Raw genomic sequence first — 17,929 nt, 5'->3', positions numbered from 1 at the left:
GTTAAGGGAACCCCCTACCGTGATCTAGTGGCTGAGACACTCAACTGCTGACCTGCAGGTCGCGGAATTGAGTTCCAGCTGGGGTGGCTGCATTTCGGTGGCCCGTGTGTTTAGATTTAGGTGCATGTCAAGAACCTCTGGTGGTCTGAACTTCCGCAGCCCTGTTTTATGGCATCTCTCATAATCATATGATGGTTTTGGGGCGTTAGAGCTGTACTCCTATTATGTAGCGTTAAAGGAAACGTACATGACTGATATTAGACCCGTGTTGGAATATGCATGTGCAGCGTGACACCCCTTGTGTTTTAGTTTGAGTGTTTTAGTAGATGAGTTAGAGCAAGTTCATAAAAGAACTGCAAGATTCTTCACGGGAAGGTATGATTACAAAATGCAAAGTGTCCAAAACAGAGATCAACTGGTCTGGAAGTTACTTTCTACCTACAGGAAGGTAATCTGGCTGAAGCTTTTAGAGGGCACCAATAGTGATAATAGGGCAATCTATAAAAACACATATTAAAACAGCCTCGTCATGAGTGTAAGAGACGTGACAATTAAAAAAAAATTGGGCTCTACTAATGTCACAATAAGATTCTTTTGGTTTTTGTTCTCCCCTTGAACAATCGAATAACAATATTTACTTCTAGATGACATGGTATTTGCATCAAACTTTTATTCTGCCAGAGAGAACTTTCTTTAAATCCATATAAATATTCCTCAAATGCCATTATAGTTGAAGGTCTTACGCTTTCTGAATGCGAAGCATTTTTTAGTGAACTTATACGACTTTGAGCGTATCTATCTAACTGTCTGCCTGCCTGCCTGCCTGTCTGTCTGTCTGTCTATCTATCTAGCCAGCCGCCTACGACTTTTAGCTCTTTTGGCCATTTCAATGATGGGATCAATACCAACATATTCATGGCGTGACATGACTGTATAAAAAGCATAAGTGACTAGTCATAACACGAAAATCATCACGTCTTTCATGAATGTCATGATTTACATGTCTTGGTCTCGCTGCTCTTTCAAATCGTTTCGTTCACATGACATATCAAAAAACTGGTATAATATTACATAGCTGCATGGCAAACATAAGTGGCAGGCCCGTGCAAATAATTACATGCGTGTCATGTAAGTCATGATTACACGCCATACGCTCATGGTGCGCTCACAGTCATTTCGCTAGCTTCACATTTACCAAATTTGGTATTACGTGACGTGAATGGATGATGAAGATATATGACAGGTGCGAACACGATAATCATGACATGCATGTCATGTAAGAACATGACAACATATCATGCTCATGATGCACTCGCGCCTGTTTTGCTTGCTTCACACATATCAACTTTGGTATTACGTGATGCGAATGTACGACGAAGGAAATTGCACATTGTAACATGATAATCATGACATGCATGTCGTGTAAAACATGACTATATGCCACGATCATAGTGCGCTTGCGGCCGTTTTGCAAGCTTCACATGTACCAAATTCCATGTTACGTGACATGAATAGATGACGAACACACATGCCAGGCGCAAACATGATAATCGTGACATGGAATTCATGTATAGCATAATTTATATGCCTACCTCTACTGGGGCTGGTATTTCAGATGTTAGTGGTGCCATCATTACGCGACTATAAACAGCATACTTGCATCTTATCCAGATACCCGAGTGCACATAACCTTTGTACTTGTGTTTTCTGTATACTACATCCACGCGCCTCGTAATGTTGGGAGTGATTTTAAAGGCACATATCAAGGTTCCTCATTAGTGATTCGCATAGAATCGGTTCCCACTGTACGTGGGATCTGCCAATTTTTTAAAATAATATTGTCATGGCATATTTTTTGTCGTGATACTTGTATATATGCCAGTTCTGTGGTTTTGATGCTGCTAATTTGTGACATTTATTACGATTCTATCCTTTTACGATAATACTCAACTAGGGCACTAGAGTTATGTGTAATAAATAAAATAATTAGTTACAAGTGGCATCAGGAGTTCTTGTTCCTTCTTCATCGGGAGTGCTTTCTTGTTTAGTAAATGATGATAGTATTGTTAGTAATCATAGCCTAGTTTTAAAGAAAACGGCTCTAGTAATCATAGCCTAATTTTAAAAAAAATGGCTCTGCGTCAATTAGATTTATCTGAGAAGTCGAGCACGTGGCTCCATATGGTGGTGCCGTCCGCAGCTGCTGCATGGCTTTAGAAGCAGTTGCTGTCTCTGTCACTTTTCCCGTAAGTAAGAAGGCAATCGCAGTGCTGATTCCAAGGGCTGACGTATTGACCCTCGAAATGCACTACAAAAGCGCGAACAGTTTTGTTTTGATCTTTTAGTGCCACAGAGAATGCTGCTTGTCGTCCGAAGGTTGAGTCAGAGCCGGAGTGGATAGGAAAACAAGCTATATTCTCAGATAAGGCAGTACAAACAACGTAAAAACATGCGCCCTCGGCAGTTATGAAACACAAGTCACAAAATACTCCGATATATTGAAAACAATGGGCACAAACAACAACTAGCGTTATACAGTACAATGCATTAACTATCCAAGAACATTTAAAGATTAGAATGTTCGTCAAAGCATTCAGTCCAAAGTTCTTGGACTACTTATTCTTGAATGCTTCTCTTCTCGGAAACACCCACACTATGTCCTGCGCCGGTGATCATCCTGCTACGTGCGAGGTTTCTCTTCCAGGAAATGCTCTTTAAAACTTGCCCGCTCTTCCAGATTGTTCCAAATCGACTGACCACACTTCAACAACAAAACTTCTTCGTCGGGCATCACCATCACCCACTCATGCGCCACCACTGCAGGACAGGCCTTTGTCCCCTGGCGGAATCGCACGCCGACTTCATTACCTAGATCGCTTCCTCCACTGCTTGCTTATATCCGTTCGCCACTGGGTTCTCGAAGCTACCAGGATTTTCAACGGTGCGCCGCACAGCAAAAGCTAGGGAAGGGGTGAGATATTTCTCGTAGTTCTCGCGCTAGGATTCGCTTGGTGTTTGATCCGAGGCGGCGGTGGGCAGCCGTTCCGAGGCGGCAAGGAGGAGTGCGCGGCACCCTAGATGCTCGCTTCTCGGTTGTGCTGGCTTCTATCGCATCTGATTGGGGCCTGGTTTTCACGTAGCCATTAAAAATCGGAGGAGCGTGCTTTTTTTAGTACTCGTTTGTGACAACCTCGCAGCTGCTATCTCGCTGGCGACGGTCACAGCTGCTATCTTTGTGCTGGTATGAGAGTGCTTGGCAGTCTTATGGCGTTGGTTTCTGCATATTTTTGCAAAACACGATGGGTGAAGCGACCGACTGGCCGCTTCACCCAGAGAATAACTAAAGGGCTTAGGCTTTCTCAAACGATTTTACATTGGCTCATTTGAACATATTGTCATTTGCTTTGACCACATTTCTTGCCTTTAAGAATGATTTGCATCTGCCCTAACAGGTGTCATGTCCAGCGGTGGTGTTGGAGACGGTGAAACGAGCCGAGCGTCACCCTGATGCCATAGTCCTTCGGTTTTACGAGGCATACGGTGGGGAAGCGACGGCAGCAGTGACCACGTTCCTTCCAGTTGCCCGGGTAGTGATGTGCAATGCTCTCGAAGACGGTGGCGCCGATCTGCTTCTCAGCGGGGGAACAATTCAGCTTGTCTTCAAACCTTTTCAGGTTGTGTCAGTGCTAGTGTTTCTGAAAACCCTCACCAAGTGAATCTTGTCTTCCTCGAAACCAGCATGATGAATTCAAGGCACAGAACGTCAGCTAGTAGAACTCACTGTTGGGCTAGTTGGCACCTGTATAAATAAATAGTCAACTTAATGCCAAAATCACAAACACACAGAAGAAGAAAACATATACAGGACGGGCGCTCACTAAAAACTGTTTATTTCTTGAGGAAACGGGCTATTATAAACCCATTTCTTATCAACACATGCGCAACATGATTGAGCCGTCGCTTACCTAATCACGCTATCGGACTCATGCTCTCTAGAGAACGTGGTTTCGACCCATACAGGTTAAGCGATGTTTTGCTTACACAATTAATATTCTGTTTCTTTATGTGATAGGCCTCCAAATTTCCCGTGCCACCTTGATTTCACTTTTTCCCAGGATCCTAATCTGCATGAAGCTTAGTGTGCATCCACATGAAGTGACATGCGCGCTTTGATGCGCACCGCTCTTATTCTTTACCACGAGAGCGTGTTCTCTCACTCGATTATTGATGCAGTGCCCCATGTGGCCAACATAGCTCATCCCGCATGATAGGGGTATTTCGTGCACCACTCTAGTGGCATATGAAGTGCTCCTTTTTCCAGCCTTTTGGCTGTTGAGCATGACTTCCATTGATGTGAGGGCACAACTTTGCCTATTTGTTTGGTGCAGCGAACATCATCAGTACACCATGGCAACTCACCAACTTTTTTAGGTTGTGTTTAACCTTTATAAGGTACCACCTCCGGCTGCTCTTTATCTTTTTGTGCTTCAGCCGGGCCTTTTTTTACATTCCGCAGAAGGCATTCCACAACCGCATATGAAAAGTTCGACTGTGTGCTTTGTTTGCTTTTTTTTCTTGCATAGTCGTTCATGGATTGAGTTGTTATAGAAAGTGTGTGGCTTCACACTTGGAAGACGGGAATTGTTTGAAAGTGATGCATGTGATAAATAATCACTATGCCGTAATGGCCAATCACAGTGGCGGTCCATATTTTCAGGAGACCGCGAATGCTTGATAAGCGTATGGGATTCTGCACATGGTTTTACAAGGAACGCATACTGACATTCCTGTAAGCATGACAACAGGTGGCACATATTGGGATCAGGGTAATGCTTAATAGTGGACAAGCTAAAACCCTCTCTAGTCTGAAACACTTGTGTAGGTGCACCATAATTTGTGCATAAACTTACAGCACTTATATTATTACTACACACCCCACTTTATTCTGTGCTTATGACACCTGCTGCATCTTGCCTATGACATTGTAACCCCAACACGTTTCTGCACATTTTCTCAACATAGCGTCGTAAGATTTCTTCTTTTTTACCATTTAACTTTTAAGCTTACGCATATTTTGAAGTGTTGCACTGCGTTTTGATTATTGTCCTTTTTTCTTTACCTGTAAACTACAATGACTTCCTCTATTGTTGCTCTTGTTACAATGTATTTTGTTGTTAATAATTTGCACTGTTGCATTTCTCCGTGTGACTTGTCTTCTGAATTCGCTGTAACCACCTTTCTTAGCACCTTTGGGCTTGTAATGTATTTCAATAAATAAATAATCTTCAACTGGGAAGTGTTCTTTGCACATGCGCAGCATGCATCCATTTCATGATTTCATCACTATCTGTTGTTTACGGACACATGGTCAAGTTTTGTGGTGGGTAAATGAGAAAGTATCTTCGAAGAAAATTTACCATGACATCACTGGCTTACAGGAAGGTGTTTGGCTCATGAACAAGGGCAGAAATTCGGCCTTGTTGCTAAGCATCAAAGCGATATTTAGCGCTAACATGAGGAAGGGTGTAGAGGACACTACGAGTGTGCTACCTTCTAACAAAGTAATTCATTGCAACCAGAGCACGAATGTGTGCAGTGGTGATGCTCAGCCCACACCAAAAATGTTGAAGTATCGTCTGACACTGCCTAAATGACGCTATTAGTCAACCATGGGAGAACTGCGCAGCAGACAGTCTCTGGAAGCAGTCCTTCTGTCTCTCTGACTCCTTGTGCGCCCAAGTGTCACTCGCCGAGGGCTTGATCAAGGAATGAAACCACACTGATCAAAGTCCCCATTCGAACACAGATGTCGCTTGAAAAAAGGTTGTACCGTCGTCTTTTTACAACGTGAAACGGCTAGCATCACATGCAGGTAAGCAGTTATTCCGCCACATGCAAGCTGAATTCATTTGGCCAACTGCATTGTCATGCTTGGCAAAACGCTTCTGCTTCCAACGCACAGCATAGGACTCGGTTCCTGGTGAGGTGTACAAGATCATGCGAAAACATTTTAAAACTTACTTCCACAGCGGTTTTTTCCAGACAGGTTCAGGCAACTTGTTTCATTCTACTGTTTTTGAGATGCACGAAGTGGACTTTATTTCATGCAATGATGTTCTGTAAATGCTTTTAAACTTGAAGACAACGAAATCATGTGGCCCAGATGGTATCCAATACGTATATGTTTCTTAAGTGCTATGCGGAATGTTTTGGTAGATTTCTTATTGTACTGTTCAGAGCTTCTTTGTTGTCTACTGAGGTGCCCAAAGGCTCGAGGACAGCTAGAGTAGTGCCCATTTTTAAAAAGGGCAATCGTTGATCTGTAGAAAATTATTGATCCATATATTAAACTTCATCCTGCTGTAAACTAATCGAGCATATCATCGCCAACCACATGAAAAAATTTTTAGACAGAAATTCAGTGTTAACGAACTGCCAGCATGGCTTCAGGAAAGGCTGCTCCACTACGACACAACTGTTAACTGTAATTCATAGTTTTGCAACAACATTTGATAATAATGGTCAAATCGACGCTTTTTTTTTTAGAGATTACAATATTCCTGGCATTATAGTATCCTGGATAGCAGCTTATCTTTCGGATCGCGGGCAGTTTGTCACTATTGAGGGCAACGACTCGAGCTGTCTTCCAGTCACATCCGGAGTACCCCAGGGTAGCGTCCTGGGGCTATTGTTATTTTTCGTCTATATAAATGACATTGTCAACGTTGTTACACCTGGCACACAAATCAGATTGTTTGCAGACGATTGCATTTTATATTAGGAAATAACTACAGTGCATAACCAAACCGACCACGAGATTAGTTTGCACAACATACAGGCGTGGTGTGACAGATCAGGCATGTCTTTGAATAAAGAAAAAACTGTCTGTCTTCCTATCACAAGGGAAAAAAGCCCGTTAAGATACACCTACACACTGGCCGCCTCACCGCTAAAAGAAGTTAAAAACTATAAATATCTGGGGGTAACATTTTCAAACAACATTTCGTGGAATATACATATTACTAATATATGTTCCTCAGCTTTCCGTAAGCTTTGTTTCCTGAAACAAAAGCTTGAAAATTCACCCTCCCACATTAAACTACTGAGTTACATTGCTTTCATTAGACTGAAGTTGGAGTATGCTTGCATTACATGGGATCCCTACACTAAACACAACATTAAAATAATAGAGAAAGTCCAGAGAAAAGTTGCTCGCTTCATTTATCCTTAAGTTCAAGCACACCGATTCCCTCACACAGCTGATGACAGAAAATGACATCCCCCTCTTCGAAACATGTAGGCAGATTCTCCGCCTCAATTTCCTACAGTCACTCCTTAAACGTGAATTATCCATCGACTCCGCATTATATGTAACACCTCTGTCTACTAGTCGTACACGTCACGATCACGCACATGCTTTAACTCCTCATTTTGCGAGGACAGATATTTAAAAACACTCATTTTTTCCCAGGACTGTGTCGGAGTGGAACTCTAGGCATGAAATAAATGACCTTTTTTAAGTTACCACAATACCCGCGTTAGGTGTTGTGTTTTGATCTTGTATGTTTTTTGTATGGTGTGTTTTGATTTTGTATGATTTTGTATGTCGGAGTGGAATTCTGGGCATATAATGAATGACTCTTTTTAAGTTACCACAATACACACGTTAGGTGTTGTGTTTCCATTTTGTATGTTTTACTTTATTTTACTTCTGTTGTAACTACAGCACTGCATTTTTTTCTTTTCTTTTTTTAAAGTATGCAGTCTGAGTGCCTTTACTAAGTTGAGTGTAAAAATTTTTGCATTCCTTGTACTCACTGTATTAATATTTTGGTATTGTATTTCTTTCTTTAGTGTACTATGAGTGCCCTTTATGCAAGGATCGAATTCTCGTCTGCAGTATGTTATAAATGGTAAATGTTAACCAGTACGCCAGACAGACTGTTTCGATCGCAAAAGCCCTGGAACCTCATAAGAGAGAGTAACGATGCAACGCAGAGCTGGTGGGGTGTGCCCCACATATTTTTTTTTTTTTTTTTTGTGGAACACCTTTGTGTTATAGACCTACAGCGACGAATGCTAGTTTACTTACGGTGCAACTTCAGAAAGTAGCTTCTTTCTTAATACTACAAAACAATAATAGGCCCAATACCTGAGTATGCTGCCCAATTTGGGATATGGGGCAATCAAACCTTACACAGTCATTGAATGTAGTTCAGAATAACTGTGCACGTTTCATCATTGCTAACTGTGACAGAACCGCTACTATCAGTGCCAGAAATCTAGCCTTAACTTACCTTAATTCTTTCTCATCCAATTGAGAACTGATTCTGTTAATGCATTTTTGATAAGTTATTTCATCACCCACATCTTCGCAACAAACTTACTCCATGCCTCCGCACGTATCCCCCAGACTAGAGGATATCCATATATAGTCGGTGTTCGGTTGTGCAAATTTAATGCCTTCTTGCCATCATTTTTACGATGGTCTTTGGAGTCGCCTTACTGCCTCGACGTTCACCATTGCCAGTGATTCATCAGTGGCGTAAGAACACTATAGGTAACAGTGTATGACTACAAGGATCTTTTTTTAAGCTGTTCAATTTGTACCTACAAATGTGACAGCGATCATTGGATCTCTCTGTGTCATTTGATTTTCTATGCATTTTCTATTTGCTCTATTTCCCAAGTTCATTGCATTAACCGGGTCTCTTACAACCACTAACATCTGTATAGCTGTGTTGGCCCTGTGTACATGTATATTATTTTGTTACCACACGAAAACGGTTATTTTTCATATGTCTTGGAAAAATAGTTTTTGACAGATTGAAAAGTACTACAGCATGCATTGCAGCATAGCGAATTTTTCACAATGAAGTGCTATTTCTAAAGAATATATGTTGTAGAGCAACAAAAATATTTTGGAATGAAAACAAATGATTCAGAGGTGCAAATGTTGCGCCAATTCTATACAATGCCATTTCGTTGCGCCGAGCTGCGCTAAAATCACAAAATTAGCTGAAATTGCGCCAAAATGCCCGACCGGCCTCAAAATTATCTTGCGGCCGTTAATCTTAGTGCGAAATGGAGGCCACATTGGCCACCTGTATTTTGCATCATCAATGAAACGAAACAGCAGACCCTAACCTTAAAACACTGTGTAATTTTATATACTTGTTAGATGAGGACACTCGCAAATCGCGGTCGACCAGATAAAGTATAAGATAAAGTAACAGCGGGCCACGTGCCCATCGGTCCGCGGCCCGCAAAGACCGGTTCCCTCCAGTGGCAGGCATGCCTCGCCATTTGAAGTTCTTAGGCAGTCGAGCGTGGCTGTTTCCTTCGCGCGCATCTGCTGTTTTTTGCTGTATGAAGAATGGGTCTGAGACCCATTTTTGCAACTTTTGCCGTTTGCCGGAGAGCGACACAGCCAATAACCGACGAAGGAGTGACATGAATGAGCCGTGTCGTCTGCTTCTGGCTCTCGGCGTCGTCTGCATCTGCTGTGGGACACTTCGAGCTGCTTGCTTCTTGCTCCGCGGTATTCACGCTGTAATGAATGAATGCGTGGTTTTTCCAGAAGTGAAAAAATCACAGCATATTGCCACGTTCTATTTCTCAAGTTTTGTTATCGCCCCAAAACACTACACAATTCTCAGCGCAAACCGCGCCTGCAGTTTTCGAGAAGCTTCCGGACTTTAGTAGATAATTTTGATAAGATCACACCCACTCTGCGAACTGTACAGATTATTCTGGAACCTACGCCACCGCCAGCGATAACGCTAGAACATTCGATGGCAAGAGTATAAATGCCGACGCACTTTGTCGCTCGTGAATAGTTGATCGACGGCCGACGCTCCGTTCGCCGCTATCAGTCCAAGACTGCTACTGTAATCGGACTTTCCATTAACCGGGCACAGGTTCGCCCAAATAAACAGTGAAATTCCAATGCAATGTCTCTTGTCTTCAGCCACGTCACGACCCCGTGACATCTGGTGGAGGTGCTGCTTTTTTGATGTTCCAGACGCCCCCTTCAAGCCGCGACCCCAGCCCAAGCGGCAAAGAAGACACGGACGCTAACCCTGAACAGCGAATAAGCCACCGGCAGAGGGGACTACAACCAGAGTACGGGCCCCTTCCTGAAGCAGCCAGGCAGACCCGGATCCCGACATCAACTACTGCAACCAAGACCGCCCCCGTGCAGCCTGCACCACTCCTGCTCCGACAACCCAAAGAGCCGCCAACTTTCCGCGGTTTGCCACTGGAAGACCCGGAAAGTTGGATCGAAAGGTTCGACCGCGTCGCCGCCTTCAATGACTGGACACACGATGACAAGCTCCGGCATGTGTATTTCGCCTTAGAAGATGTTGCTCGGACCTGGTTCGAGAATCAAGAGCAAAGCCTTAAAACGTGGGACGTCTTTCGCGCCAGGTTCCTCACCACTTTCGCAAGTGTGGTGTGTAAGAAGAAGGCCGCAGCTCTCCTCGAAACCCGCATGCAGATGCCAAACGAAAATGTGGCGCTATTCACGGAAGATATAATAAAACTTTTCTGCCACGCTGACTCCGACATGTCCGAGGAGAAGAAAGTCCGTCTGCTCATGTGAGGAGTAAAGCAGGAACTCTTCACCGGGCTGATCAGAAACCCGCCAAAGACGGTCGCTGAATTCATTTGAGAAGCATCTACGATAGAGAAGACGCTCGAGATGCGCACGTGGCAATATAACCGTAGCTTCTCGTCTGCAAACTACGCCGGCATTCAAGGGCTTGGAACCACTGACTTGCGTGGGACGATCCGAGCGATCGTGCAAGAAGAGCTGCAAGAATCACTTCCTTCAGCGCAGCCTCACGTGGAATCCATCGCGGACGTCATACGTCAAAAGATCCAGCAATCGCTGGGCATTCCTCAGTCTCAAGAGCCCCAGCTGCAAGCCATGAACTGTGCTGCTGCAGCCCGCTGCCACGGCCCTCCTCCACGCACACACAAAAACTCTGTCCCATCGCACTTCTGTCGCCAGACACCACCGCCGCCACCACCCCCACCGACGTCCTATCGTTCGCCAGCAGCCCAGCGCAGTGCATCGAGGAAGACTGACGTCTGGCGCACCCCTGACCACCGCCCGCTCTGCTACCACTGTGGCGAGGCTGGACACACATACCGCCGTTGCCAGTACCGACAGATGGGACTGCGTGGCTTCGCCATCAATGCACCGCGTCCACAGCCAGGAGAACGGTCAAGTGACATCGCCGATTACCTGACAAGAATTGAGTGGACACCATAAAGTCCTTCCCGTTCACCGTCGCCCAGACGCCGCATGTCACCGCACCTCCGGCAGTACTCTGGCTCAACGCTGGGCTGGTCTCCTAGCCCGTATCTGGAAAACTAAGGGAAGCAACCGATGGAGGTGCAGTTGCTGTGCGACGAACTACCGAAGATCCTCAGACGATGACGACAACGCGACGGAGCTTTCCGAACACAACGCCAACCTGGCAAAGCCCTGACGGCGAAAGCTTACTTACCGAAGGTGGCCTGACGACGCAAGATGGAAGCAGCGGAAGAAGCCGACGCAGCCGTGACCCGACGCCACGCCCTAACTGTAATGCGAGATGGCGAACTAGTGACCTCGACGTTCTTATCGACGGCCACAGTGTGACCGCTATCGTCGATACTGGAGCCGACTATTCCGTCATCAGTGGGTCGTTCGCCACGAAGTTAAAGAAAGTTAGGACAGCTTGGGAAGGCCCTGAAATCCACACAGCCGGAGGTCATCTCGTAACGCCTGCAGGAATCTGCGCAGTGAGAGTCACCCTTAACGGCCGTATTTATCCTACAGACGTCGTAGTCCTACAGCGTTGCTCGAGAGATGTCATCCTTGCTATGGACTTCTTATGCCTCCATGGGGCTGTCGTCAACCTAAAAACAAAGTCGATAACGTTATCCACAGAAGAAGCACTACCGCCATGCACGCTGTCAGGACACCATGCCTTGAATGTGCTGGAAGAACAAGTCACCATTCCGCCTCGCTCAAGCGTCATTATTTCAGTCGGTGCTCCTAAATCACCTGATTTGGAAGGCGTCGTTGAAGGCAGTCAGCATCTGTTGGTTTCCCGAAATATTTGCCTCGCAAGAGGGATTGCAGAGCTGCGGGGAGGCAAAGCAACAGTTATGCTCACGAATTTCAGCAATGAGTACAAACATGTGAATAAAGCAACAACAGTCGCATACATCGAAGAAATTGTGGACGCCACCAGTGCTTTCGCCCTCACCGATTCTGCAGAACCTGCTCAGAGGAACCAAGCCTCTCCAACAGCTTTTGATGTCAATCCCAGACTTCTGAACCGTAAGCAAGAACAGCTCAAGGCCCTGCTCCTGCAATACGAAGATTGCTTTTCATCGCCATCGAAAATTCGGCAGACCCCAATCACGAAACATCGCATCATAACCGAAGAAAACGCCAGACCACTCCATTAGAGTCCGTACAGGGTTCGACGCGAAAACGTGAGGTTATGAAGAGACAAGTTGATGAGATGCTGCGGGATGACATCATCCAGCCGTCCAAGAGTCCATGGGCGTCCCCCGGGGTGTTACTAAAGAAAAAGGATGGGACCCTACATTTCTGCGTCGAATCACCGCCTGAACAAAATCACAAGAAAGGACGTGTATCCTCTCCCACGAATAGACAACGCACTTGATCGGCTCCATAACGCCAAGTACTTTTCGTCAATGGACCTCAAAACTGGCTATTGGCAAATCGAAATCGACGAAAGAGACTGAGAGAAGACGGCGTTTATAACACCGAATGGCCTCTTCGAGTTTAAGGTCTTTGCTCAGCGCCTGCAACTTTTCAACGCGTCATGGATACAGTACTGGCAGGATTGAAGTGGCAGACTTGCCTTGTGTACTTGGACGACGTCGACGTGTTTTCCTCGAGTTTCCACGAGCATCTTCGGCGCCTTGAAGCTGTACTTAAAGCCATCAAGACATCCGGACTCACACTGAAGCCAGAAAAGTGCAGATTTGCGTACGAGGAGCTCTTGTTTCTGGGGCACGTTATTAGCAAGTGTGGAGTTCGTCCCTATCCACCACGGAAAACAGCCGCCATCGCCGACTTCCCGCCCCCCACTTACAAAAAGGCGGTGCGCCAATTTCTGGGCCTGTGCGCCTATTATGGGCGGTTCGTGAAAAACTTCTTCCACATCGCCGATCTTCTCACTAACCTTACCAAGGTTGACGTGGAGTTCAAGTGGGAAACGTCGCAGAAACACGCTTTCCAGGAGTTTAAACATCGCCTCCAGACGCCTTCGTTACTTGTCCATTTCGACGAATTCGCCGAGACAGAAATACACACTGACGCAAGCAGCGTAGGTCTTGGCGCCGTTCTTGTGCAGAGGGCTGACGGACTTGAAAGGGTTATTAGTTACACCAGCCAATCGCTATCTAAAGCAGAAGCCAATTATTCCACAACAGAAAAGGAGTGCCTTGCCATCATCTGGGCTACGCCAAAATTTCGCCCCTACCTCTATGGCAGTCCCTTCAAAGTTGTGAGCGACCACCACGCCTTGTGTTGGCTAGCCACCTTGAAGGACCCTTCAGATCACCTCACACGATGGAGCCTGAGACTTCAAGAATATGACATTACCGTCGTTTACAAGTCCGGCAGGAAACACTCCGATGCCGACTGTCTCTCTCGTGCACCTGTCGACCAACCACTACCTGACGACCCAAATGATGACTACTTCTTGGGAACAATAACTACCGACGACTTCGCTGAACGACAGCGGGCCGACCCGCAACTTGAGGCCCTAATAGAATACCTCGAAGGCAGGACCGCCGAAGTCTCGAAGGTATTCAAGTGCCCACTTCTGTCGTTCTTCCTGCGAAATGGTCTTCTCCAAAAGAAAAACTTTTCACCGCATCGAGCCAAGTACCTCCTTGTCGTGCCTTCAGCTCTGCGACCACAACTCCTGCAGGCCCTGCATGATGATCCGATAGCAGGGCACCTCGGCGTTTCTTGCCCGCTCCCGAGGATACAAGAAAGGTACTATTGGCCACGTCTTACCACCGACGTCACTCGTTGTGTGAGGACATGCCGGGACTGTCAGCGACTCAACACACCACCGACAAGGCCAGCGAGACTTTTGCAGCCAATTGAACCACCTCGCCAACCTTTTCAGCAGATTGGTATGGACCTACTGGGGCCGTTCCCAACGTCAACTTTCGGAAGCAAATGGATCGTGGTAGCTACCGACTACCTCACCCGCTACGCCGAGACAAAAGCGCTGCCAAAAGCAGCGCATACGAGGTAGCTAAGTTCTTCGTCGAAAATATCGTCCTACGTCACGGCGCCCCGGGGGTCCTTATCACCGACAAAGGAACAGCATTTACTGCCGACTTAACTCAAGTGATCTTAGTATACAGCCACACAAACCACCGCCGGACGACATACGTACCACCCACAGACCAACGGCCTCACCGAGCAGCTAAGCAAGACGATCGCCGACATGCGGGCAATGTACGTCGATGTCAAACGCAAGACGTGGGACGCCATTCTTTCGTGCGTGACCTTCGCATACAACACGGCAGTGCAGGAGATGAGGCAGATATCTCCATACAAATTGGTCTACGGAAGGAGCCCGGCAACGACGCTCGATGCCATGTTACGCAATGTCACCGACGAAGAGAACCTGTGAATGATGTGAATTAATGAAGTGAATGATGATGAGTGGGGCGAAGTGTTTGTCACTTCGTCCGCGCTTTCGTCTGTTCGTTCATTCTTGCTTCCGTGCATCTGTCCATCTGCTCATCTGGCTGTTCGTCTGTGCATTCGTCCGTCTATCTGCCCATCTAGTGAACACTCTAAGTACCGCCATCTCGAATCTTTTCATCATATATTCGAGTAAATGGGCTGTGTTTTCTGACTCAAAACCAGCCCTACAGAGCATGCAGTAAGTCCTTCGACGAGGTTGTCAAGCTTGTTAATCACGTCACAGAAACAGGCCACGAGGTCAAGTTTCAGTGGCTTCCTGGCCATTGTAGGATCAGTGGCAATGATTCCACAGACAACGCGGCTCGCGCATCGCACCAAGAAGAGCACACCCTTCCGATTCTTTCGTCAAGGACTGACGCTGCAAAGCAACTTCGTCACCTGGCATGTAGTCTGAGTCTGCAGGAGTGGAACACCCCAGGCATAAGGCATACGAGACTATACCAAATAAACCCTCGACTGGAACTTCGACCTCCATCCGGACTTCATCGACGTGAAGCCTCACTTCTTTGTTGCCTTTGGTTGGGGGTTGCCTTCACAAAAGCATATAGAACCCTCATCGGATTGAACGACAATGCGGAATGTGACATCTGCTGCACTAAAGAAGACATCGACCATCTGATATGCCATTGCCCTCGATTTGCCTCTGAAAGACAGAAGCTTTTGGACGCATTGGGACAATTGGACGATCGGCCACTCTCTGTGCAGATGCTACTGGAACACCGTCATCGCCTTTCGTTGGCTCAAAAAGCAGTCAAAGCTGTCTTGTGCTTTTTGAGGACTATAGGCATACGTGACCACCTTTAACTTTTGTGTAGTGTCACCGCTGCATACGCGCCAGCCGATTGACTGACAATCCTTCTTTTTTTGTTTTTTCTCTCTTTCTCTTCTCTTTCCTCTCTCTCTCATCTTTATGCCCCCTTCCTATTCCCCCAGCGTAGGGTACCAAACCGGGCATGTGCCTGGTTAACCTCCGTGCCTTCCCTCTTGTTGTTTATACCCCCCCCCCCCACTATCCAGTAGGCATTCCAAGTACTAAGTGAGAGGTTGCTACCTGCTATTACTACTACTACTACTACCGCTACTACTACTACTACTACTACTACTACTACTACTACTACTACTACTACTACTACTACTACTACTACTACTACTACATACATACATCACGGATACACAACCCAAGACTTAAGAAGCTTCGCCCCTGAAAGGCACCTAATTTCAGTCTGCCTATAAGGCGACACGGCGCAGTGTCGTGTAGGAGATGTGAAAAGGGGGGTCAGAGAAAGCACTCGCCTCACAGGAGCAACAGAAATAGAGAACATATAAGAAAGATGAGGCACACGGTCAAGACGGTTGAAGGAGTTCGAGAACGGGGCACCACTCGGTGAAAGCCATTTGCAACTTTCATAGATGGTGGCATGGCCACGCAGCAGCTGTCATAACTGTTGTTTGGGGGATGCCCACACTGCCAGCCCTTGCCGGCATTCAGTTGGCCTCACTTTGCCAGTTTGCTTGTGCTTTATATTTAGTCGCTGGCAATTTTCACTACGGTTATTTTGAATTTAGTACTGAAATACTGAAGTTGGACAGATACTGCGAGTTGCGAGTCGTAGTAGCGATGATTTACTCTTTATTGTTTTCTCACTGTGAGCTAGAGGTACATAAATCACGAAATGTGCTGGGTGTTGCTGTGCACACTCCGTGCTGTCAATGGCGAGGTTCCTTCTTTGCACAAGCGATAATCCTGCAAGGGAGGGAGAGAGAAAAGAAATATTTGCAGTTGCTGCAATTCAGTAGAAGCATAAGCACGCGCTTATGGTTCTTCTTTCAAGAGGGGGGGGGGGGGGGGAGGTTCGTCGAAGTGCCTCACCCCTCTATTATATCAGTGTGTGTGAGAGACATTCCTAGGTCCCACTCGTGCGCATGCATGTGAGTAGAAGTGTCGAGAAGCTCCTTCAATCGAAGTGTCGACAAACTCCTTCAAAAGAGTTTCTCCTTTAATAATACACCAGGCAAGGGTTTCTCAACACCCAGTGTGGGATACAATACACACTAGAGTCAATCACCTTCTAAGCGAAACCTTCTCAACATGGTGGCTGCAGCTGAAAATACCACACAGTTCGATGTGACGAGCACACTATGCAGCAACAGCAACATGATCCCCCATTGCAAACGACAACAATGTTGGGCTTACACTAGCGCCCTCTCTAGGTGGTAAAAGTTGCGAACACGGTGTCAGGAGAACATGTTTGGCGGACTGGTTGACGAGAGCTACACTGGCATAGGAGATTGCGGGCAACACAATCGTCGAGCTCGAAATTCAGCAGGCGAGTATCCTTCACAATATGAATGCAGATGTCATATATGTTGTTCTCAGGCTTAGTTCTATCTCTGAATAGCATGTTTCAACATCTCCGGTAGGTACTAGAGGAGGTGAACATAGGAGCGGCCGATTGAGAGAACGGTAGGGCACCGGCACCCAGAACGACAGAGAAGTAAAGGAAAAATGGGTTCAACTGCATTCAATGATCACAAGACCAATCTTCAACGAAGTAGTGGTGGAGGTGGGATGGGACAAAGCAGCCGGCATCACAGATGCAAGTAACCTCCAGGCGCGAGACACTCTAGCAAAAAAGTCACAGCACGTGATAATCACCGGAGATTCAAATTTAGATCGTTGCGCAAAAGCAATCAAAGAGAGAGTAAGAGGAGACATAGGCATACCAGCTAGGGGGGCAAGGGGGGTGCGAGCCCCCACTGAAAGAAGTTGGGGGGGCTGAGCCCCTCACTTTCGGCAGTAGTCACTCTTGGCTACACGCTAGGGAAACCAACAAGTAAGACAAAGTTTTCGTCACAACAGTAATAACTCAATCATGTTCTTACGGGAGAATAAAAATGCTACAAGGCAATGTTACAAATAGTGAAATTTTGCCAACGTTTCCGCTATGATCATTTTTCTTCGTAGGTTCTTTGCGGCGCGGGTCACCAATGCGACATTTTCACGTCGTGTGCTGTAGTATTTCAGAGTAGACAAGCTCTAAACAGGGGATCTACTATATTACATCACTTGTTCATGTTTTTATTCTGCTGTGTCTTGTTAATGCAGTTACAGTTTGGAACAAGCAAACTTTTTATGGACTGGTCAATTCATTTGCAGCTTCC

At 46.2% G+C, this 17,929-nt stretch overlaps 1 protein-coding gene across 5 annotated transcripts in view; it reads left to right on the top strand.

The window, feature by feature from the left end:
• Positions 1 to 5,296, top strand: part of LOC119172976 (alpha-mannosidase 2C1) — a 538,513-nt gene extending 533,217 nt beyond the window's left edge. For 4 of the 5 annotated variants that reach the window (XM_075893986.1, XM_075893985.1, XM_075893988.1 and 1 more), the window contains one exon: positions 3,453 to 5,296. In XM_075893986.1, coding sequence (XP_075750101.1) covers positions 3,453 to 3,716 — 264 coding nt within the window. In that variant the 3' untranslated portion in view covers positions 3,717 to 5,296. The remainder of the gene's footprint in view (positions 1 to 3,452) is intronic. The other variant, XR_012895065.1, reaches the window with a different exon arrangement.
• The last annotated feature ends 12,633 nt before the right edge of the window (positions 5,297 to 17,929 follow it).

This window comes from Rhipicephalus microplus, chromosome 4 (assembly GCF_043290135.1).
Source record: "Rhipicephalus microplus isolate Deutch F79 chromosome 4, USDA_Rmic, whole genome shotgun sequence".
Taxonomy (NCBI): Eukaryota; Metazoa; Arthropoda; class Arachnida; order Ixodida; family Ixodidae; genus Rhipicephalus; species Rhipicephalus microplus.
This window is presented reverse-complemented; position numbering and strand designations above follow the sequence as displayed.